At 42.6% G+C, this 25,585-nt stretch overlaps 1 protein-coding gene across 2 annotated transcripts in view; it reads left to right on the forward strand.

The window, feature by feature from the left end:
* The window catches only part of TRE1 (trehalase 1), an 86,563-nt gene extending 61,886 nt beyond the window's left edge, over positions 1-24,677 (forward strand). The window contains exons 12-13 of one of the 2 annotated variants that reach the window (XM_087376986.1): positions 5,692-5,802; positions 24,220-24,677. In XM_087376986.1, the coding sequence (XP_087233112.1) occupies positions 5,692-5,778 (87 nt within the window). In that variant the 3' untranslated portion in view covers positions 5,779-5,802; positions 24,220-24,677. The remainder of the gene's footprint in view (positions 1-5,691; positions 5,803-24,219) is intronic. The other variant, XM_087376985.1, reaches the window with a different exon arrangement.
* Positions 24,678-25,585: the final 908 nt, after the last annotated feature.

Here is a 25,585-nt window from a genome sequence, read left to right on the forward strand (position 1 = left end):
CGGTGTTTCTTGCTTGAGGATTGTAAGTTGGATGTGCAGATTGCTGGTGTCTTTGAGGGCATGCTTATTTGCAGATTTGTCTTGCCTTTGTGTCTATGAAGGGGATGATGCCTGGAACCACTATTTGGATGAGATGATTGACTGGTTTTTAAACAAGTTTTCAGCAGATGTTTGTGTTGATACGAACACATGTAATGGGTGCAATGTGTGTTTTCACATAGAGGACCTCAGTTGGGATGAGCCAGAAGTTGAGCTTGAACCAGGGATGAAAGTTTATGTGGAAAAACCTCAGACAAGAATCTCTATGTTGAAGGCTAAGTTAAATGGTGCTTGTTTGCAGGAGGAAGGGGCTGACGTGTTAAACGTTTCAGTGAAGAATGTGAATGAGAGTGAAGCTCTTATTGTGGATAAGACCTTGATATTATTGTTATCTCTTATGGCATGCAGCATGCATGTGGAAGCTAGGATGGCCCAGAGTCTCTTAACATGTCCTGTTACAGTGGGTGGCAGTTATACTCATTTTGCTTTGGATACAGGATGATAGACCTCTCTTGGAAAGTTGAGCTTATGCAGCTGCTGAGTATGCACTGTGTACTCTGCAGCTGGGGGGAAATTTTATATGAAATTTTATTTTGTTGCTATTAGAGGTGCTTAGCAGGTTCTAGTGTGGCTGTGTTGGGTTGTATTGTAAATCCACCTCCGCTATGGAGTCCAGAGGGAGGTGGGGTGTCGAAAGGGCTTGGGGTCTGTTTCAACTCAATCAGGTCACCGTAACCCGAGATATATAATTAAATGCAAGTGTGCAGGCACGTGTTCCCATAGGGGGGATAGAGAGTGGTTATTTAATTTTAGGACTAGGTGTGAAGAGGGGGCTGGGGGAAATGTCTGGAGAGTTGGAGATTTTGGATTTCCATACAGTAACGTGTGATGTGTGGCTGAGGCGGAAGAGGATCAGGTTGTACAGATTGTAAAAAGGCAGCTTTTGGATGTGGGTCTCTCTCCCTCCTTCACCCTTGCTTGTATCCCATATTCAGAGCACGCGCAGCACGTAGATGATTTCTCTTGCTCACACTAGATAAGCATTTTATGAAGCAACATTGAGAAAAATGATCCTCTGATCATGTAGTTTGCACAAGTGAAGTGTGCATGGCTGCAGATGATGCCTTTTTCTAGCACCTTCCCAACCACCTTGTCCTGCCCGCACAACAGCGTCCCCCCCTCCCCATTCCCACCACCCTCCTTACTGTAATATTTTGTGAATTTTTTATTACCCATCCAATGAAGAAAATACAAATATAAAATTGCAGGCTTGAGCAAACCATCTCCCTTCCAGTGGTCTGTAGTCTCTATTCTTAGGGATAATGTTGGTGGGTACTCCAGCACATAGGAAAACATCTTTCAGTTGCACTCCTTGTATTTCCACGGTCAGCCTGGGGCTTTGTTCACATGTGAGAACACAGCATGAGCTAAGCATTGGTTCACCATTGTTCCATCCCTTGACTATCTCCTTGTTGTACTTGCTCCTTTTGTCAACCTCCTGGCAATATGGTCTGATGCTTATTTGTGGGGATAACTGACATAGATGCCTTAAGGTGATGTTTGGTTGGAATTCCATTAGATCCTTCATCAAAGAGTAAGGTTGTGTGATGTGCTTTTAAGGCCTAAGAACCCTAGCTTCTGTTTGAGTATCAAAGCTTACCGATCGTTGTTTCATGTGAATTACCTTCTTCCCCCATTCCTGGTTACTGTGTAGCATCCCCTTTTCCTTGGAAGACTAGAACGTCTCAGTACTCCTTGTTGGAAGGGTGGAAGGGCCCGTTCGGTTCTCCTTGCCCAAACTATATCCTTCGTTCTTTGAAATCTTTGGGTCAGGTGCAAATGGTTTTCCTTGAAGTAAACGATGGAGTGCTTTCCTCAAAACTAGACTGGGTGTCCGATGTCACACTTTTGATAATATTCGGTATCGTAAGTGTGAATGCATGCTTTGGCTTCCTTTGGAAGTTTACTCTTGGGAACATGCATAGGCTTCAATAGCTGTGTGGCTTCAAATTTCTTCTCAGATGGAGGAGGAGAAGGCGACATCCTCTTAGGTGAATTATTAGCTGAAGTAGCAGGCAAGTTCTGTGGTAACTCATCTTCTTGCTCCCTATGCCAACTGTTGATGTGGGCACGGTCTTGGGTGATGATGAATTCTTCGGTATTGAGTTGTCATCCAAAGTGTCATCGTTGGATTGTGACCTTGTCATTGCTCCCAATACCGCCCCAATCACATTTAAATTGCCTACTTCCTTGACTGCTAGTACCATGCTGACCTAAGATGTTGGTTCCTATGCGCCATTAGAACAGTCTCTATGTAGTGGTCATTGGTGTTGCACTATGTGCAAGATAGTCCCCCAAATGATTGTGTATATTCACCTTGGCAGTGGCCATACTCTACACATCTGTAGCACATTATAGGTCTTTGGACGTTGGGCCCTCTCCCTTGTCCTCCGTGACCTCCTCAAAAACCACCCAATCGACCTCGTGTGTAGTACAACCCATACTCGCCTATTGGAGCAAATGGTTGGTATGGTAGACAATACGACTGAGGGTCATACTACAATGGAGGAAGGAAATGCTCTCAAAAAAACCACCCTTTCATGGAACGACGTCATTAGGTGGGGCAAACATCTTAGCAGCCTAGACCTTCATTCAGGTGTACAATTCAAAGATGCTTTTCCCTAGCTTCATCCTGATAGTGGACAACTCCTACACAATCATTCGTTCAAACTTTTCTAGCTTCAAGGTCTGCAAGAAAGCATCCTTGAGGTCTAATCATGTTTGAAACAATCAGAAGGGAGAAATGATTATACCACACATCAACTACATCTTCCAAGAATGATGGAAAGTTAAGAAGGCATGCTCGTCTTCAACACCTTTGGCCCTATAGGCTATGGTCTCACACGTGCTTTGCATCCTCATTTAGTTAACCCTTGTACTTCTCATTTAGTTGGAAAAGACATGGATAGTATAGAAGATGGGAGGGAAGTAACAAGACACCAGGGTTGTAGATCAACGAGGAGATAGTAGTGTCCAGTCAAGTGGCACCAGTCACCAACCTTGATGAAGTGGTTGTTGATGCGAACATAGTTGGAGAGGGTAAGGGGATGTTCTCTTGACCTCTGTGAGCTTCGGCCTTCCTTCCTCACTTGTTTTATGCTTTGCACTTCATCTTCCCCTTCAGAGTTATGACTTGGATCCCGTTGTTCCAAGTTAACAAGAGCTTCAATGAAGTGGGTAGCTCCAATGACTGCTCTGATGGGCTCTCTTTCTACTTGGCATGAGGACTTCCCAAACTTTCTTTGCACTACCGCTTCCTGTACCATGTTTGGTCTACAAGGAGCCTAGTCTCCACTATCCTCAAATACTTTCTAGCATCGCTCCCTCATTTTTTTCTCGGAATCGTTAAAATTGCTTGACATATGCTCCCTCTCTTGGACCACTACGACCCTAGTGTTGGAATACAAGCCTTCTCTGGCTACAAAAGGCATAAAGGAAAATATGTGTCTAGGTGTTTGCTTGTCCAAATGTGTTTGTATATGTCATAGAGTGGTGATGAGTATGCTATAGTTTATGAGTTTGTGTAAGGTGATACATGATGTGTGAGCTTGGTTGGTGTGATGGAGAGAATCAAGGAAGTAGATGGAGTAATTATAAGATCTAGGTTGGCATCATGAGTGATGCATGGGTGGTGGATTCGCTTTGTATCTTTATTCCTATTTAAGAGGCTCTTCAACCATGAATGAATGCTCAGACTCTCATTTGAGTCATGCAACGAAGTCACATTGTGTTTCTCTCCTTGGATTTCCCTTTCTATCACTATCTACCCCTCCTTAGCCATGGCTCCCTTCATCTTCAAGCCTCCATAGCCTCATTCTAGTTGTACTAGGATGTCACTCTGCTCTTTTGCACCTCAACATCGGAAGAGTCCCACTATGATTGCCAAAAATGTGTGAGGCGGTACCTAGTGCAGCCCATGAATATAACAAAAAAGACAAAGACAACCGTAGGGAGCAGAACTCCGGAGTATAACTTTCAATCACTCTAGCGAGCTCATCGCACAAGCCTCTCTCCTCTCACACTCCCCCAATTCTCTCCTAGTACTGATGTTCTTCTCCCTTTCCATCTCCTGGTATTCTCCCCAATTCTCTACCGTCTCCTATTGGCTCTGAACAGTCTTCCACACTCCTATTGGTTTTTGTTATTCCTATCCTTATTCCATTGTTTACTCCACCACCACACATTGATGTCCTCTGGTCCTCTGCATATACCATCCTTCCGGCAATATCTTGCCCCTCATAACTCCTCCATATGGCTCCATGTGCAAGTCTTTGGTGGCTCTGAGATGCTCTGCTTGACTCCAACTGGTCCTTTAACTAGTGGGCTCCATGTCTAACTTCGCGGCTCAGTGGTTCTTGAACTACTGCTGTTCTCAATTCTGACTTTCATTGCTCCCAGGACTTCCATGTATTCGTAGGCTCTTGCTATACCCACTCTTCAATCCTCTCGTCTTGTGATGACAATCATCTTCGTGACCCTTGATGACTGGCGTCTTTGTGACCCATGACGATGGTTGTCTTTGTGACCCTCATGATAGTTGTCTTCAGTGTTTTTGATGGTGACACCATCTTGATGACTCCTATGGAACACAGAGTGCCCCCCTTAAGGATGAGACAAACTGTCTCATCGAAACATCTGATGGCATGCTCCACAAAAAGTAAATCTAGAGTCGCGCTAGGCACGTAGTATCTTATCAATTCCCACTGCTGCTCAAAGAATGCTAGAGAAATATACATCCAGGCGACAGTCTATACATGGCATCCAAGATCTGTTGCTTTGGACTTACTGCATAAACTTTTGAAAGTGCCTATCACAATTGCTTAATGCCATTGAATACTACAGAAAACTATGAGTACACTAATGTATAGAATTTCTTTGTTGGAAAGTGCTGCAGCCATGCGCAAACCCATGGACATTAAGCCTTGGAAATCTAGGCTACAGAGTTGGACTATCATCATACTCTGGAACTAAGCACTATTTCCAAATAGACGTGAACAGGCCAACAATAACAGACGTGAAGTAAGGGGAAATGAGGCCTGCCTTGTGCACACAGGGAGCAGAAACAGCAGAGAGCTAAAGTGCAACAAGGACCAGAGTGCATAAGGCAGAAAAAAGTTTGATTAGGATAGCAGAGGCATGCGGAAGGGCCATTAATCGGACTCAAGGGGGTACAAACAGCTCTTCTCTCAGCTTGAGAGAAGAGCAGGAGTAGGGCAGTTAGAAAGAGGAGGGGGGAAGCACAAAAGGGAGAGTCAATATAAGGGACAAGTGCAGCAGGGCAGAAGGGGTGACACTCGAAGAGAGTTAAAGATCCAATACCACAGTTTACACATTTATATGAGAAGGCCCTGTTTTGAAATTTTCTTGAACAAGAGTTGCGCATTGACATGGAAAGAACATACTGACATGGTCGCACTTCCCTCTCTCACGTGGTAGCAACTTTATGTGTACTTTAGCACGTACACCTTCTGTATATTTATATTTCTATGTTTTCAGAATACATTTGAAGTCGACATACAATCATTTTGCTATACAGAGATGTATATGGGTTGTTTTGAGCACACTAATGAGTATCTCCTATAATTTTGACAGACTGGTTTTGGGTGGAGCAATGGTGTAGTGTTATCTCTACTCAACGACTATGGATGGCCCTTGGATATTCCTCCTACTTGTGCATAAAAAATAATTGGACAGCATGGGTATGTAAGTTCCCCCTTGAAAACACAGATAGCAAGTGGATGGCTTAAATTTTGGCAGGAGAGTTCATTGCATCTTGCTAAATTACTGAGTGACGTTCCCGTATGTCTTTCTATGCTAACATCTTCTGTTGTACTAGTATTACAGATAAAAATACACTGCATTGGCTATTCAAGATGCTGAGGTACTTGGCAAACCATGGCACCTCACAAGATTTTTGCTCATTTTCCCAGACTAATGAGTCTGAGACTTGGGCTTAGTTGATTAGATTACCCTTGGGGTAATTTTGGGTTAGATTAGTGAAAGCTCAAAAAGAGTGGTAGGTAGACCTTAGGTCCTAGGAACATCAATGACGTTATGTCATGAAGACCGGGGGTTAGAGAGTTTTTAAGGGCTGCATGATGTGGCTGATTGGCTGCCCTAGAGTGTGTGAGATGGTGAGTGAATGTTTGTGACATGTGGCAAGATGCAAGTGTTGCATGATGCATCTAGTGCATGCGTCGGGGTGCACTTTGATTGGATACAGTGTCATGTGCCACATAGGATGGGCCTGAAGCTTTGGCTTTTTTGAGAAGCCGCCGGGAAGCTTCTCCCTCCCCACATCCACTCCTCTTGGCTTTTCAGTTTGCAGTAGTTTACATGTGTGCATCTATTCCTACCTGCATGTGGAGGGCACTGCAGTCTAGCAGGCCTCCCATTCTTGCTTTCTTCCATGGTATCAGAGCCATCCTGCTAGACCTGATAATCCCTTGCAAAGGGCAATCTTTAAGCAGACGACTGCAGCACGCATACGCTTGAGTAAAGGTATTCGATCCTTTCAGGCTCCCTTTTAAGTCTCAGAAAAAGTAAGCCTCTGCAAAACTGCAAGGAAAAAAACCTATGTGAGCAGGCAAGAAGAATATGCAAGAGAACCTTTGTATAATTTGTTGGGAAGGAAGACCTGCATGCAGCAGGAGCATCTACAGAAAGAAAGAGAAGGAAGAAAGCTTCTTTGCAACAGAAACCCTAAGAAGCTAACAAACTCCTAGCAAATCAAAGCCGTAGCAAGCCTTGAAGACCTGCAAGGAAGTAAGCAGAGCAAGGGCGTCACTTTTGATGCTGAGAAGCACCTTCACAAAGGCAGTTCCTGTAAAGAGTGTCCTGAAAAAGCAACACACAAAGAAGTAATAAGGATGCAACAAGCAATGTGTATGATTAGGAGCGGCTGATCGATGGCGGTACCTGCATCATAGCAAGAAACACAGAGATTTTATCCAACTTCTATAACGTCTGCTAGCATCCTCTGCATCTTAAGTGGCAAGAACAAAGTGGAAGGAGCTGACAGAGAATCAATGTGGCGACGACAACCAAGCAAGGCAGTGAACATCTAAGGTTATTGAAGAAGAGAAATAGTCGCCATCTCCACCAACTTGTACCTACAAAAGATAAAATGGAATCATACGAAGACTTTGCAGACTAATGTGGCCGCAAGCAGAACCTCTAGCAGATGTTTGCTAGAGTAGCATTGTCAAAGTGCATAGGAAGCGCAAGAGAGCTTGTAAAACCCAAAACAGATAGAGCAAAGCAAAGGAGAAGACGGTTGAAGAAGAAGCAGCAATCTTCAATGACTGGACCTGCAAAAGAGGGAAAACATGCAAAAACACATAAGAAAGCGATTGAAGACTTGGAAGCAAGAAAGAGGCATTCTCAAGCCTCTCCATTTTGAAGCGCTTTTGTGCTCTTTCATATCCACGAGCGCCTGGCATTGAGGGCTTGTGAAGACACGCATTGTTTGTGTGTATTTTCTTCATCATCAAGAACCAGCCACTTACATTTGCAGATCCGGTTTCATCGATTGGTTGATCTTCTGTTTTCACAGAGAAGAGCAATACACATTGTCAATTGTATTACGTGGGCCCTGTTTTACTCACTTGATCCTCGTCTCTGTAAGAGATTACAAAGATATGGTGTTGTAGGCATAGAGTCAACCCTATGGTTGACCAGTAGTACTTGGGTACTATATATACCAAGTACTTGTATTGTTTCATTTGAACATTTCTATTGGAGCTTTCTTATGTGTGCACTCTTGCTCACTTGTGTTCACAACCTGTCTCCACTTTGTTCCTACATTTGGTATCAGAGCGCTTTCGTCTCTAGAGCCCATTCCCGCACTTGCTTAAGACTCCCGCAAGCTTGGTGCTCTAGTGCGCGTTCCTGGTTTTCACATTCATCTCTCCAGCTTTTGCTTGAGGTAGCTCCAATAGTCCAGCGGCTGTTTTTTGACCTTTTGAGGCCTGATTTCGACGTTTTTTGAAATTTCGGAGCTGCCCGCATACAAACAAGCCTGTCCCGTACCATTTCAGGCGGGGGGAAAAAATCTGTTTTTTTCGTCCATACAATTGCGCGACAGTGCCGCGAGTCCGTACGACTTGTCAGAACCTTATTTCGAGCCTGTACGACTTGTTAGAAGGCGATTCGAGCAGTTGTCGGCTGTTTTTGGGCGTTTCTGCTCAGATCTTGATCTTTTTCAGCTCTAGTCTCTCCCGGGTGTGTTCTAGCAGCTCCAGGTGTCTCCATACTTCTCCAGGCTCTTCTCTACATGTGTATTGTGTTCAGAAGTACTCCCGACAGCTTCATTCAAGTCCAAACAACTCACTTCAGATCCTTTGTCATATCCGGCTTACCCACACAGTCAGTGGACTATTTTGCACGTGGTTCGGGCCAAGTTACACTTTCAGTAAGTGTTTTGAGCTGTGTATTTCGCTTCCGGACTGTTTTTGCAGCCCATACTCTTGCACTCTCAGGTGCATTTGCAGATACTTTGCATTGTTGGGTGCACTTGCAGTTACTTTACAGTTGTGGATGCTTTTGAGCTCCGTTGGATGCATTTGAGCAATCGTGGGTGCGCCCTTTCAGATTTGGGTTGTGCATTTTCAGTTTGGGATTGCACTTCAGATTGCAGCAGAGTGCAGTGATTGGTTTGTGCCATTTTTGTAGTGATTGCATTGTGCAGTCAGTGGCATTTCAGAGCAACTAGTCATACTTTGCATTTGCAGCAAGCATTAGTTTGGGATTTGCAGGCACATTTGCAGCCAATTGCACTTTTGGGACTTGCAGTTCTTTTTGCAGGTACATTTCTAGCTTGTGGCTATCCCATTTTGCATCATGTCGACTCTTTCAGTTTTGGCAATTTGTCCGAGGATGACAAGCTGGATGGACCAAACTATGCCTTGTGGTCATTCATGCTTAAGAACATCCTGGTTGGTAAGGGCTTGTGGGATATTGTTAGTGGGGATGAGGGGATGCCAGTAGGCTCATCTACATCCACACAGCTTCTTCGGGTCAGACTATAGGCAAACCGTCGTCTGCTATAGCCCCTCTTGCTATTCCCATAGCACCGATGGAGGAGCAGAAGAAGTTTGACCGCCGCAGTGCCCAAGCGATGTTTTTGATTGCCACAAATGTGAAGAGGCACATTATGACGACTATCAAGTCGTGCAAGGATGCAAAGGCAGCATGGGAAAGATTGGCAAACATGTATCATGTTAAGAATGAGGCAAGGGCCATTGCCTTGACAAATCAGCTCAAGGATCTCGAGATGCAGGAAGGCCAGGCCATCACGGATCATATTGCCAGGATCACTGATCTACGTGATCAGCTCGTAAGTATTGATGAGGAAATAGAAGACAAGAAGCTCGTCTCTATTACTCTCAATAGCTTAGCGTCCTCATATGGCACATTCGTCACTTCATTGACCATTGTTCTCAGGGCAGCCCCACTCTCGTTCGATGAGTTAGTTGGGCTTTTGTTGCAAGAAGAGGAGAGATGCTCAAATTTTGCCAAAGCCTCTCGTCAGGGTGAGCAAGCGCTTGCCATGGGTGGAAAGGGCAAATTTCAGAAAAAGTTTGAGCCAAAACACAGCCATACAACTCAGCCCAAGGAGGGGAATGCAAGCAGTTCAAGCAAAAATTAGAAAAAGGACAAATGTAACTATTGCAAGAAGCCAGGGCATTACATCGCAGAGTGTTTGAAAAGGATTGCCAATGAAAAGAAAAGGCAAAGGGTCAGCTCTAGCAGTAATATTGTTGCCCCCACTGAAACTCGTGCTTCAGATGCACATGGTGAAGCTCATCTTGCCCAAGGTGATTGAGATTTTGTGTTTGCGTCATTTAATGAGAAGATGGATGCCAAGGGGGATTTGAATTCTGAAAATCAATGCTTCCCTTATTGCAAGTGATACATGGTATATTGGCAATGGTGCTACTAAGCACATGACTCCTCGCCAGGAGTGGTTTGAGAGCATCACACCTGTTCATGGCAGACAGGTTCCATGTGCCAATGATGCTTCTCAAGACATCATCGGAGTTGGGCACATTCCCATTCAGCTTGATAATGGAAAAGTTAAGTATATCCGAGATGTTTGGTATGTGTTCCAGATTTGAGGCAAAATCTGATTTCAGTTTCAAACATTGCCGATGATCAATATATGTTGGTCAAATTTCAGGATAACCAATGCAAGATCAAGGATCCAAAGAAAGGGTATGAGGTTGTAGCAACAGGCACATATGACAGAGGCTTATACAAGCTTGATGCTCAGCCTTATGATCAGAAGGTATTGCCTGTAGCAAACACTTCCCAAGCTGATTTATTGCATGCCAGGTTTGGACATGTCCATCACAGGGCATTGTCCTACTTGTACAACAATAATATGACTCAGCGACTGCCAAAATTACAGCAACCAGCAAATGAAGTGTGTGAGGAGTGTGCACTTGGCAAATTGCATCGCTTAACATTCAGTAAACAAGGCAAAATTTGGATCAAGGCAACCAGAGTGTTGCAGATAGTGCAGAGTCATGTATGTGGCCCCATGACTATTCCCACGCATAGAGGAGCAAGGTACTTTGTGATCTTTATAGATGACTTCTCTAGGTTCACATGGCTTTTTCTCATGAAGAAAACATATGAGGTGTTCTATTGGTTTCAGGAGTTCAAAGCTATGGCTAAGAACCAAACCAATTCTAGAATTGGAACACTCAACTTAGATAGAGGGGGAGAGTATATCTCACATGCATTCCAGGGATTTTTGAAGCAACATGGGATTAAACATTACTTGACATGCCCTTACACACCACAGCAGAAGCCACTCTCATGGAAATGACGAGATGCATGCTGAAATTCAAGAGAGTCTCAAAGGCTTTTTAGGGAGAAGCAGTTGTGACAACCACTTATATTCAGAACAGATGCCCTACCAAAGCTTTGGTTAATGTGACTTCATTTGAGGCATTGTATGGCTTTAAGCCAAAGGTTAGTCATTTCAGAATTTTTGGCTCAGTGGCATATGCTTTGGTTCCAGATGCACATCGGACAAAGCTTGATGACAAGAGTGTCAAATGCATTTTTGTGAGCACTGAAAGCAGGGGATTTAGGCTTTATAATACCGCTACCAGGAAGGTAATAATCAGCAAAGATGTTCTCTTTGTTGAGAATGAGTGCATGCATACTTGCCACCATACGATGACACCTCTTCGGACATCATCCAGTTTGAGGATGATAAGACAGAGTCCCCTGATGCTTCCCCTTCTACTTCTCATAGTTCAGATGGCTTGCTACATGTTGAGGATGGCTCTCCCTCAAATGTTTCAGATTTGCAGCCAATTAATGAGAATAGACAGCCTTATGTTTGGAGGCATTATCAACGTCGTGAGGCCACTAAAGATGTTGATGCAGCTCCGAGTGGTACAGTAGAGAAATCTATTCCACGTTGGGCAAGGTTGACCATTCAAGATGCTAAGGACAGCCTACTTTGAGGAAAACCAGGGCCAGCACTTAGAAAAATCAGAAAAAGGTTGATTTTGCTTTGATGACCTCAGTGATGGAAGCTGAAACAGCATAATCCGGCATGGCAGAAAGCTATGGAAGCTGAGATAGAATCCATTGAGAAGAATGCCACATGGGACTCGGTTGATGTGCCCATTGGGAAAAATGTAATTGGCACGAAATGGATTTATAAGGTGAAATACCATTCAGATGGCACAGTTGAGAAATACAAAGCCCGTTTGGTTGCCAAGGGGTATGCACAAGAGGAGGGGATAGATTATGAGGAGATTTTTGTTCCAGTGGCCAAGATGACCACCATTCGTCTGTCATCTCTTTTGCTGCGTTTTATGGTTGGTCAGTGTACCAGATGGATGTCAAGACCGCCTTCCTCAATGGAGATCTTAAAGAGGAGGTCTATGTACATCAGCCCCAAGGTTTTGAGGTGAAGGAACAAGAGCACAAGGTATGCAAGCTCAAGAAGGCTCTATGTGGGCTGAAGCAAGCACCTCGTGCGTGGTATCAGAAGATACATCAGTTTTTGCTGTCCTAGGGCTTCGTCAACACTCATACAGAGCCAAATTTGTATGTTCTGCAACAAAAATCAGAATTGGTCATGTTGGTACTATATGTGGATGTCATCATACTCACTGGCACTGATTTGCAACAAATTACAGCAGTGCAGTCCACTTTATGTCACAACTTTGGCATGACAGATTTGGGCCGATTTGGGCCTATTGCGCTATTGTCTTGGCATTGAACTTTGGTAGACTCATGATGGGATTTCTATGTCACAGACAAAGTATTCGAAGGGGTTGTTACAGAAATTTAAGATGGAGAACTGTAAGCCTATGGCTACTCCATTGGAAAAGGGACTCAAGCTGAGTAAGCATGATGCTGCTGAAAAGTTTGACTGCACTTTGTACAGGCAGTTGGTTGGCAATTTGATATATCTATGCTCCACACGGCCTGATATTCCCTACACCACAGGGCTTTTGAGCGAGTTCATGCATTGTCCCACGATCACACATTGGAATGCAGCAAATAGGGTTCTCAGATATGTCCATGGCACTCTCTCTCTTGGCTTGCATTATGCTTCAGATTGTGATCTAAAGCTGAGTGGTTTCACCGACTCAGATTGATCAGGGGACATTGACGACAGACGTTCCACTACCGGCTATTGCTTCTCATTGGGTTCAGCCTGTATCTCATTGCTCAGTAAGAAGCAAGAGCGAGTCTCTCTTTCCTCCAGTGAAGCAGAGTACAAAGCTGCAAATTCAGCCACTACAGAGTTAATGTGGTTAAGGAAGCTTTTGCATGACTTGCATCATGCACAGGATGGCGAAGCAAACTCTATCTTCTGTGACAGCCAGAGTTGCATTGCCATAGCCAACAATTTTGTCACCACATTGTCCTCAGATGGACAATGCATGAAACACATTGAAAATCATTATCATTATGTACGGGATTGTATTTCTGATGGCTTCATTGATCTCATCTATTGTCCATCTGCATGAAACACATTAAAAATCATTATCATTATGTACGGGATTGTATTTCTGATGGCTTCATTGATCTCATCTATTGTCCATCTGAGGACAATGTGGCAGATATCTTCACCAAAGCCCTATCAACAAATATTTTCTTACGACATCGACATGGCTTGGGGATCAGAGACATTCTTACAATGTCAAGGGGGGTTGTGAAGTGATTCACAATGACATTGTTTTCATGTTCTCCTGTAGGTTGCATATCCATCTGGATGAAGTTGTGCAACCATGGTACTTTAGGTACTGCAGGGTACACCTGAGATGTTTCCAGGGTACTTTCAGCCATATCTTTGAGGGGGGATTTGTAAGAGATTACAAAGATATGGTGTTGTAGGCATAAAGTCAACCCTATGGTTGACCGGTAGTACTTGGGTACTATATATACCAAGTACTTGTATTGTTTCATTTGAACATTTCTATTGGAGCTTTCTTGTGTGTGCACTCTTGCTCACTTGTGTTCACAGCCTGTCTCCACTTAGTTCCTACAGGCTCATCAATAGCTACCCTCGTGTAATCATATATCCTCTCACATTAAGAGAAGGTTTTATGATAGCGAGGAGGTCCTCTCACACTGAGAGAAGAGCACGAGTTGGTCGAAGATGGTTTTGGGTTCGAGGGGAGCATCATCATCATTCCTAGTTGACACTTAAGCCTTATTTCTATTTGGTATCGGGTATAGTTGCGCTTCAATTAGAATGTATTAATCATTTGCTTGAGTGTCATTACTTTCATTTGATTGATCTACCCTATTAAAGCACACACTGCAGTGACATAGTCTATGTGATACAGTAGTTAAGGCACGATGAATCAGGCCAATGGATGTCCCCTTTCAAAGGGTTCTAGGTTGGATGGAACCAACTATAGCATCTGGAAATCCAAGCATGAAATATTTTCAAGGAAAGTTGTGGGGCATAATTAATCAAACTGAAAACAGTCCAACAGAGTATTACAGGATCTAAGCATCAAGGATAACATAATTCCTGTGTTAGAAACTTGAAAAGACTAGCTGAATCTTGGAATTCATTACAGACCACCTATGCTAGTACACAAAAAGACTTAGTGATTGAAAGACAGTTGAATAGGCTAGAATGCAAGAAGGAATGATCATTTGAATGAGCTCAAAGATGTGATAGATCAACTAGCAATGCTTGGTGAGAAGATGCCTCATCCCACTATAACCTGGCACTGAAAAAAAAAAACGTACACTTCTCAAGATACGTTGTTGAGTTATGGAAGATGAATCGCCAATTAGATAGAGTGCTAGGAGAGAAAGATAAGGAGCAAAACATGGCACTAGGGCCCAGAAATAAGGGTTGGACCCCCCTGAAGGTCTTTATTGCAATAGAATAATCTTTGTACAACTGGCTCTTGAAAGAGCATAGAGTTAGAGTACAATTCTGAACGAATCTGGGAGGCATGGGGCCTGCCTTTTATAGATTTGGCCTAGCAAAAAGCTAGGGCCTACTTTCTAAAAGCTGCTTTTACATAAAAGCTAGGCTTTCAGGATTTTCTTCCTAAATTGGAGGCTTTAGGTGCCTTTTTAGTCTTGTGGGCCCTCTTTTAAAGAGACGCCCCCTTGTCCTTGCTTGAGAGCCTTATGGGACCTGTTTTTTGTGCTTTCTTCCCAATCTTGGGTCCTTTTTTCACTCTCTTGGGTCCTAGACATTGCACAAACAAATTCCAACACTTTAACCCATTAGAGGTTAGCGAAATGCATGCATTTCTAGTTCTTGAACTATTTCTAGTCCCTTGTGGGTGTCCCCACAATTCTCTTTTTACCAATGCAAGGCAAGAGTAAAACAATAAAACTTATTCTTGGTTAACCAACTTCACCATTCGTTGACCGAAGTCAATTCTAATAAAGATTACTCTTTATTTTCTTAGGAGAAGTCCCAAATGGTGACACCCACAATAGTTGATCTTCTTCTTAATAGTCTTCTAGACTCATGGGACAACTCTGTCATCATGCTCTCTTACAGAAATCCTCCCACTTTAACTCAGCAACATGGTTACCTCACCAATGAGAGAACGAAAAGGCAAGGCAAGAAGTTAGGTAAATGGGATGATACCATCTTTATGGCTAAAAATAAAATACAAAATCATAACTCGTGATTCTTCCTTAAACTAAAACAGAACTTACTTCTCAGTGTCAACATTGATAAAAAGATCATCGTGCATAGGCAATATGAAAATGAAAGAGGACTGAACTATGGAGGTAGTAGTGAAGCACGGCTGAAACGGAGAGAGAGCTCAAAGACACAAAAAACTGCTCTACCTTTATTCAAAGGAGAACCTAATATATACAGGCAAGTGTGTAAAATGTGCCACCCATAATTCTCTCCATTAATTTCTCAATCATGCCAAGCTCAACACACGTAGTTACACACACCTCTGTTCACATGCTCACACATGTGACCCTTACACTGTAAGCTCTCTATCCCAAATACATCAATTCGTCCAACATCCCCCCTTCAAATTGATGATCTCAAAACTAGCAGTTGTCCATGGGAAGCTTCATGGTTTGTCCACCTCTAGTGACTACACATATGACCCCGACCTACTGGAACTCACTGTGTTGCATTAGCACTATGCCCATTTGGACTCACTAGATCCAACATGATCTCACTCTAATTCTAGTCTATCGGTTTACAACATTGGGTGGATGTACCATGAATTGGAATGAACCTTCAGCCTAAAAGGCCCAATCATCTTCGACAATGTTAGCCATATCGATGGCATTGAAGATGAGGAATACCTTACCCTATTGGAAGTGATGGAAGAAATCGGTCTCTGAGAGGATGAGGTGCTATGTCGACTCTCAAATGACACCTTTGATGATGTCATTGACTTTGATGCTCTAGTCAATCCAGCAATCCATGAGATTGCATGCTTCGATGACTCGAGCCTCACCGATTTGGAGGCAATCCAACTAACACAGAAGGCAATCGAGGATGCCGCACCAGAGTACGACATGTCCGATGAGCAGTTCATGAATTTGCAGAGGGAATTGTTCGGGGGGAGAGATGAAGAAGCTGGCACCTCAAGCCAGCATGAAGTTCAAGACCAACCACAAAAGGGAGTCCAGTTAGACACTGCAGCTGACGTAATCCGCGATGAGACAGAAAAGGTATGTATCTTTGCCAGCTTCATCATGTGATTCAAAATCATCAGTATAATTCTAGGTTCCATTTTAGCAACAAGAATCATTGCTTTGTCTTCAACTGGTAGGGAATAAAAAATAGGGTTTAGGATACAAAACCCAACCAAATTTTATGATTTTAAACCCAAGACATCCTACCATCACTGCCACTTGCACTTGCCACTCCATTTGTGGAAAAAATTAGGGTTATGGTTTTGTAACATAGAAATTTAAAAAATCATATTTGGGAGGCCACTGAGACATCAGCAACCATGTGCATGATTTGTATGCAAAAAAACGCCGTGCAAATCTTAAATCCGACATCATGCGACCAGAGCCCAGTTTGTGCAAAACCTAAATCCGACATCGTGCAACCAGAGCCCAATTTCAGCGTCCAATAGGGGAGGAGGCATAATTGGGAGTGCAAGTTCTAAGTTTGATTCTCAGCACAGGTCCTCCCCCTCTCCTTTTTCTCTTTCAAAAGAAATAAGACAAAATTACCACACTAGGTTCAATCTCGGGAGCCTGAAAATAACAAAAGGTTTTCTCACCGTGTAAAAGAAAGAAAACATCGATGAAATCAATGACGAAATGAAACAATTATGCTGACAGAGACTGACAGAGTTTAGGACTGACAGAGACTGACAGAGTTTAGGACAGAATGTTCATCAACAAAAGAATGGTGAACTCTATCAAAAGTATCCTTCCATATCTATCTGGTGACATTGCACTATTTATATGCCAATTCTCGACAAGTCTCCAATCGCCTGCCACTGTTGTTGTCTGTCTTTGAATAAATGTGACTATCGGGAAGGGGCGGCAGATTACAACAAACTCCAAAGCGTGTAATCCTCTTCTTTTGCAACTGAAGCTCAGCAACAATAATGCACTCGAGGTGTCACTGTCTATCTTGCTACAGCTATTCACGAAGGAATGTTATGGTAGAGCAGTTGTAGCTCAAGAACTAAGCAACATGTTTTTCCATACAACAGCAATGGAACGGAGTAGCAGCTACGTCTTGGCAAAAAGTGAGTGTCTATGGTGGCAAATATGGTGACCGTGTAGATCATGACTACTTATACAGTATGCATCAGATCAACTAAGAGAGGGAGAGCAAGATGACTAGGAGAGAAATCTAAATGACATGGCTGTAATACCAATAGTAGGCAATATGGAAATGAAAGAGGACTAAACTATGGAGTATAGTAGTGAAGCATGGCTGAAATAGAGAGAGAGCTCAAAAACACAAAAAACTGCTCTATGTTTATAGCCTAATATATAGGCAAGTATTTACAAGATTTTTTTTTTTCAAAAAGATTACTTTTTAAGTATGAATGAAAACCGCAAGAGCAAGCTCAAATGCAGGGGTACATCATACCATGCAATGAGAAAAAAAATCAGCTTGAAACGAGCTAACAAAAATCCAAGGTGGAGGCTGAAAGTGCCACCTCAACCGTGAAGGGGACTTAGAGAAGAAAGGAGATCCTCTCCAAACTCTGGCAGTAGTTGCTAGAAGTGCTCTCCCAGATGGCCACCAATGTGTGTATAGTATTAGTCCATATACTGGCCATATTAGGAGGGGTGAACTTGGGAACCCTCCATGGCCTCCGTATATCTGGCCTTCCAAATATGCCAAGCTACAATGCTAGCCAGAATCTCCCATGATGTGTCCACCGAGGCATGAGCAACTCTGAAAGGAGTGAAGGAAACATCCTAGAGAGAACAAGACTCCACAGAGTGTCATCATATAATGAAGGCTGAGTCTGAGTCATGTCCCTTGAAAAACACCTGAGGGCCAGTAAGAGATAACCATCCCATTGATACCCAAGTCATGAAGAAGGGTGCTCTATCCAGCTACTGGCGGATACCTATCTCTCGCCTGAGGATATCACTTCTTTTGGTACGAGCAACTGAATGATAAAAGTTACTAATATCTGAGAGGGTGCAGCTATATCTGACGGGGAAAGCTGCCCATCGTGCAAAGTCTGCAACACTGCCTCTATGATCTCCTCTGCGTAGAAGGCATCTGGAATCCTAAAACTGGCAGAGCGACTCCTCACATGAGGATCTGAAACAAACAGAACAACTGGAAAGTGATCTGAAGTGGACAACCCAGGTGTAATGCATACTGTCCCACCTCTGTCCAGAGCCCAATCATCCACATAAAATATGTCAATCCATGCGTGGATAGGCATCTGCAACCTCCTGCTCGACCAAGAAAATAGGAGTGACTATGGCTGAGTGTGGAAAGCATCAATATGCCATGCATCTCTGCCACTATACCGAAAAAGGAAGGCATCCCAGGCTGCTCTCTCTAGGGAATGGATACCACCTTCCCTACCTCCTCTTTTGTCTATGGGCATTTCAACCATGTTGAAATCACCCCCAATGATCCAAGACTCTACAATGCATGACCAAGAAAGCAGCTCCTTCCATAGAAGGACACGGTCCCCTCTTGAATTGGGGGCATAGAGGTTTAAGAAACCAACCTTACGCCCACCAATCAAAAGAATGATCCAAAGGGAACTATGATCCCATGTCCAATCACCAAAGTTAGCATCGAAGAAGAAACAGAAATGCAATTACCTCCCCTGGTGCCCAAGGCGGGTGACCAAAAAGTATGCGCTGAGAGAAGCTTACCCGACTTGGCACAATCCCTAACATCCATTTTGTGTTCTTGAAACATGATAATATCAATGGGCCCCCAGTAACACCTAGATGAAGTTGGTTACGAATCGGCTGCCTACGGCGGTGGTGAGGTACACCTCCGAGGCCCTGAACGTTCGAACTGACAATCCTCATCGGCGAGAGGAAGAGGCCGGATGAAAAACCCTACCCGACCTGGTAGCAAAGATATCCCTCTCCTTGGAAAAATTCCTCCTATCAAGAGGAGGGAAGTCAATTGGAGAAAGCACTCCCACACCTGCAGAAGGGGACGCTCTATCCACAGTGATCTGAATAAGATGCTTCCCAAGGGTAGAGGGTGCAAACTCCTCCTCTAACTCAAACTTTGCCATGTCTGTCAGAATTGCAAAAGAATTCTTGAATGATGCTCCTGACGTAGGAGTGCGGAGGATCCCCTCGGATGAAGGAGTAGAAGCGATAATCCCCTTGCATCTGTCAAGAGGTGAAGAAGTAGGAGCAAGAGAGAAAGGGGGCTGCTGCTGCTAATTGAGCTTGGCCATAAAAGTAGCATTAGCCTAGAGTAAGGCACAGGTTTCAGCAATGGCTTGCTCCATAGGAGAAATCTCCTTCACATGAACATCTGAAGGGATAGGAGCAACCTCATCAACACAAGGAACTAGGACTGGAATATCTCCTGCCTGTAAGGGAGGGTCCGTGGTGCCATCAGTAGCCTCCTGAGGTGGAACTGGCTCAACAACTCTGACTAGCATCCAACGGGGGACAACTGGAATAGGATGTGCTGATGGTCCTATTCGCACTGTAGAAGAAGGTGCCCTATGATGAGTGGAGATATGTGTGACACGTGGCAAGGCCACACAAGATAGACCAATAGCATGGTGCCATGTGACAACCATCCCTTCATCCGTGATGGATGTATGAGGGGCCCTAGCCACATCATGTAGCTGCTTAAAAACCTCTAACTCCTATCCATGACATAACATCATGAGTCTACCTACCACTCTTTTTTACCCTTTATACATTCTAACCCAAAATTACCCCAAGCGTGCTTTAGTGAGCTAAGTCCATAGTTCATCACTTTTTCCAACACTCCCCTTTGATGAACAATGGATTAGGCTTCACCCCCATCAAGTTGAAAATTTTGTCTTGCTTACTTTAGCAATAGGATATCATCCATCTCATCTTTTGTTGGACAATAGATAAGCTCAATTTCATTGCTCGGTATTTCTTCACATAGAAAGTGATGCATCTCAATGTGCTTTGTTCGAGCATGAATACAAGATCGTTGCCTAATTTAAATAGAGCTTTGATTCTCAATCAATGATATCATCCATCTCATCTTTTGTTGGACAATAGATAAGCTCAATTTCATTGCTCGGTATTTCTTCACATAGAAAGTGATGATGCATCTCAATGTGCTTTGTTCGAGCGTGAATACAGGATCGTTGCCCAATTTAAATAGAGCTTTGATTCTCAATCAATGATAGAGTTGGATCTTTTTGAATAAATAGAATATCATTTAAGATCCTCCTCAACTAAATAGTCTCACAGGCTGTATTAATGGATGCTCTATATTCATCTTCCACGGAAGATAAAGCAATGATACTTTGCTTCCTTCTGTAGGCCAGATCCAATCCATAAGTAGACCTTCTGTCATCTGAGCATCCTGCCCAATCACTATCAGCAGTAAACCCTAACAATTTTAGATCATTGCTTCTTTTGTACTCAATCGTTCCTTTGACATACCTTAGTATCCTCTTAGCTTCCTTCCAATGTCTTTCTTTTGGATCAGCTATATATTGGAATACTTCACTAACTAGATAGGCTATGTGTGGTCTAGTGTGCTCAAATATATCAGACCACCAAAATTTTGCCTATATAAGGTGCCATCTACTCCAAGACTATGCTGATCTTTTGACAATTTCTCACTTGAATTCATTGGTGTATTGATCGGCTTACAATCCTCCATTCTAAACCGTTTGAGGATTTCATGGTTTCGGATATGAACATTTTATCTTGGTCTCTTCAAATCTCAATTCCCAACAAATAATAATGCATATAGCCAAGGTCTTTCATATCAAAGTCTTTGCTCCGGTCCAGTTGTCCTGTTTCATTAGTTCCTTGTCATTACCAGTGGTGACAATGTCATCAACATATAAGACAATGAGTACTCTATTGCCTTTGTTATCATGCTTTGTATACAGATTATAATCTGATGAACTCTTTTTGAATCCCTTTTGATTAAAATATTCATCGATTTTTGAATACCAAGCACGAGGTGCTTGTTTCAAACCATACAAAGTTCTTTGTACTTTGCAGACCTCTTTCTCTTTGCCTTTAAGCTCAAACCCACATGGCTGGTCCAATTTAGACGTCCTCTTTCAAATCACCATTCAGAAAATCAGTTTTAATGTCCATCTGATAAAGAGGCCAGCTATAACGAGTGGCAAGGGCTACTATCAATCTGATAGTATTATGTTTGGCTACTTGCGCAAAGGTCACATCATAGTCAATGCCTTCTTTCTTGGGATTACCCTTTGCAACAATCCTAGATTTATATTTTTCTACACTCCCATCAATTTTCATTTTAAATCAGTAGACCCATCAATCTTCATTCTAATTTGGTAGACCCATTTGTTACCAATAGAAGTCTTTCCTGGCCCTTTGGATCCTTGTAGATCTTTTATGTCCTTCCTCACTAGTTCGCAATATTAACTTGACCTTCTTTGATAGTTTTATATAGCTATCTCGGTACGGTCCTTAAGTCAGGTTCGACCTCACCAGTATTTGATGAAGGTTCTTTAGCAACAGATCATTCAGTGTCTCTTTCAACCAACTGCTCAATGATAGGATATATCAATGTATCTTGTTGTGAGGTATCATCAAAGATTATATACCTGTAGTGATGATATTGCGTGCTTCAGAATTCTAAATCTTGTAGGCCTTGTGATCATCACTATAGCCAAAAAATATACCTGAACTGATTTATTGTCAAGGTTTCTTCTGTTGGCATTAGGAACATGAGCATAAGTTGTGCAGCCAAATATTCTTAGGTGATCTATTCTAGGCTTTACTCCTATAAAGGCCTCTTCAAGAGTTTTGTTTAGTATGGATTTCATAGCACTATACTTATGAAGGTAATACCTGTATTTACTGCTACAGCCTACAAGTAGTTTGGTATATTACAAGCTTTCAACATACGTCTGGTTTTCTCACCTAGAGTACGGTTCATGTGCTCAGTAACATCATTTTGTTGGGGAGTATGAGAAGTAGAGTATTGTCTTTCAATGCCCTTCTCTTTACAGAATTCAATAAATTTTGCTGACTTATATTCTCCACCTGTATCTGATCTGACAGCCTTAACAGGCTTGCCGGTTTTGGTTTTCAACCATGGAAATGAATTCCTTGAAGTACTTAAGGTTGTCAGACTACTTCTTCAAGAAGTACACCCATGTCTTCCTAGAATAGTCATCTAGTTAGGAAGTAAACCTTTCCTCCTACTGATTTGACATTCAGAGGACCCCATAGATTAGAATGTATCAGCTCAACGATATTATCTTTCTTTCTTGAACCGTTCTTTGGGAAAACTTTCATAGCTGTGCTCTCCCATGATACATCCTTTGCAAATAGTCTTCTTTTGATGAAGATGAGGTCTGCACTGTGGGACGCTTGACTTCCTCTTGCCTCAATACCAAAATGACCTCCAAATGAGGCTTAAGTGGCCAACCAGATGCTGGCCGACCACCCTGAATCAGCCTACCAGGGCTGAGCTGCCCATGCCAACCGATTCTGCTGACCTGCTGTACAGACTGGCTTACCTGCTGGTCAACCAGTTTATGCTCTATGGCCTGTTGATAGGTCCTTCTATACATGCCTATTAGCTGGGCACTTCCCCAGCCCATCTGCCTGCACAAGCCCATAAACAGGGCCTGTATGCAGCCCTAGAGGCAGCCACACCCTGTAAGTTCATTGTGGGCTGAATTGCCTGACTGGATGTTAAAATAAAATCTAATAAGGATGTTCTTGTGCCGCCCATGTCCTCCCATCTCGCACAAGATTTCTAGTAGCACTTCCTATTTACCTTTGTCTCACTATGAGAAGAGTTCCCTTCCTCTAAGAATCTTTCTTGTTTGGCATACCCTTATAGGGCTTGCTTTTCCCAATTTCCTTCCCTTTTTTGGAAGAGATAGTTGCCATCTCATTGCTACCTTTGACATGTAACTTCAACCTGGCTTCCTCCCTCCTAGACCAACAAAGGACAAACCTCTTAAAAGGTGAGAGGCTTTGACTTTTCTTTGGCAATCAAGGCAGTCACCAGTTATCGAAGCTGCAACAAAGCTCGATTTCCAATGGGGAATGACCTCCTTCATCTACGCCCTCACTCATTGATATTACTTTCCATACATGAGAAAATATGCCTTTGCTTAGTGTGATATGGTGCATGTGATCTGGTATATGCCAGATCTTGTGGGACATTCATTTGCATACGCTTTTTTCAATGTTTTTGATTTTGCTTGATAAAGAATATTCCCTTAGAATCGATAGCTAGTATCACTTTAACTCGGAGAAAATGGTGGTGATGTTAGTTAGCTTTGGTTTATCGGTCAAAGAAACTGGCTTGAATTGTGTGCTTTCATGGCAGCCTTACTCATATGCCCGTGGCATCCATCTCTTCATTGTGATAGTTCTTCCTATTTGTGGTGGTGTGTTTCCCAATTAGCTATCTTTCTAAAAAAAATTTCTTAGAAATATCCGTTTGGGAAATTCGTTAAGGAGTTGTAGGTTGGATAAGGATGGGATGGCTTGGAGCCAAGATTGTGCAACCAAGGTGGATGCTTTGTAAGTTCTATTGTCATAGGGTCTTAGAATAATTCATTATCTATGTTAGGGAATGGTTGGATCATTAGTTGGGTCATTGGACCGACCAGAATGAACTAATCCAAGCTAGAAGGCTTTGTTATCTAGCTGAAGGTTCTTCAATGTAAGTTTAAAAACTTTCTTTCTTAAGAGCACACCCATGGAAGTTGCCATTCTTCAGACCATACCACCTCTGGTAATCTGTGCACAGTGTCTTGACTGCGGCATGCAGAAACTTCACTTTGTTGGTTTGCTTGAAAGGTATTCATGTCCAATAAGAACAAAGATAAGGAGTCCACAGACTAATACAATAGGTCTGGGAATTTTCTGTATGAAAGAGTGAAGATCTGGAAGTCTTAGCTGAACATAATCACATCATTGTGCTGTATAAAGTGAAGATGCTTGTTCAAGATACTAAGGGTCTGAATTTATCACTAACAGGCTCATCAGGAGGCTTTGACAAATGGTGGAGAATCTTGCTGAATAGCCAACTGAACCTAATGGACTCTCAACGCTTTTGAGAGTGTGGGGCGTACTCCAAGAAAATTATCTCGATTTCTTGTGTATTGGAATGTAACTCCTACGTTGTACTCGAGATATGGTTGATTTTTAAAAAAATTGTAGTTGATTTATTTATGCTGTCATATACTTGCACAATCCAAAGTAGCTATGACAAAGAAATTATGCCCTCATGTCATGGCTATAAGACATGCTTATCAAGAGTTTGTACTTCAATAATACAATTTCAGCACTCTTATTCTAAAAGATGGAAGTATTGAAGTTTTCAATCTTCACGTCCAAGCTCTGTCTAGACAACCATACTAATTTAGGAAATAGTCAACCAAACCATTGGTTTGCAAAGATTTAAGTTCCATAGGTGCAGAACTTTAACTTTTGCATTCGGGCTTGAAATCTTACGAAGGTAGCCAATAATTTTTTATCGAAATTTGATGGTACACAAGGCTTTAATTGAAATTTCAAAGACAGAATTTATAGGTTTTAGCTTAGATGTTTATCATAATTCAATATTGTAATGTTCCAAAGAAAGAAAGATACAACTTTCAAAGTTTAAAGGAAGGGGTCCTTATGAGATAGTGAGATTTGACTATGTCCAAGGGGGCCTTCCCCTAAGGTTCAAGAAAAAGAACCCAAATCCTTTGTTTTCCCACGCTTGAGCTCTACCACTAAGCTATAAAGTAATACCATATGCCTCTTTCCTTATAATAGTATAATAAATCCTCTCATCCCCCTCCCCCTTCGGGATGTCCTTTCCTCTTTAATGTTCTTCATAAGTAGTCCCCCCCTACACGTCCTCCCCTCTTCAATGCCCCTCCCTCTCCCCCCTTTTTATTTCAAGCTCCCCTTCTCCCCTCACGTGAGACTAATTATTGTCCCTCCCCCTCCCCTTTTTATTTAATTCAAGCCCTCCCCCCTTTATCCCTAAATATTTTGCCCATAACTTAAGTTAGAGTCTCGAAGATTAACCTGAGTTGAAACTATCGATTAGGGCTAGTTGTGTACTATCAGTATGCACATGAGTGGTTGGGTTAAAGATGAATTCACTCAAGGATTGTTGGTGTTGAAGATTATGCCTAACTCTCAAGCTTAATCTATTTAATCTCAATCGGTCCTTGTAAAACAAAGCAACTACCTTACTCTTCTACCATATCCCAAGCATTTCAAATGCATCATGTTGCATCTTCTTCAATTGTGATTTGTTATGTTATATAACATCTTGGTACACTTCTAACGCTTAATCCTCATCCCCAGCTATAAGAGCATGCTTCAGGTGCATTTTGCTTACTAC

The sequence above is a fragment of the Dipteris shenzhenensis genome, chromosome 7, assembly GCF_047967505.1.
Source record: "Dipteris shenzhenensis isolate YYH24624 ecotype China chromosome 7, Dip_SZ_1.0, whole genome shotgun sequence".
Taxonomy (NCBI): domain Eukaryota; kingdom Viridiplantae; phylum Streptophyta; class Polypodiopsida; order Gleicheniales; family Dipteridaceae; genus Dipteris; species Dipteris shenzhenensis.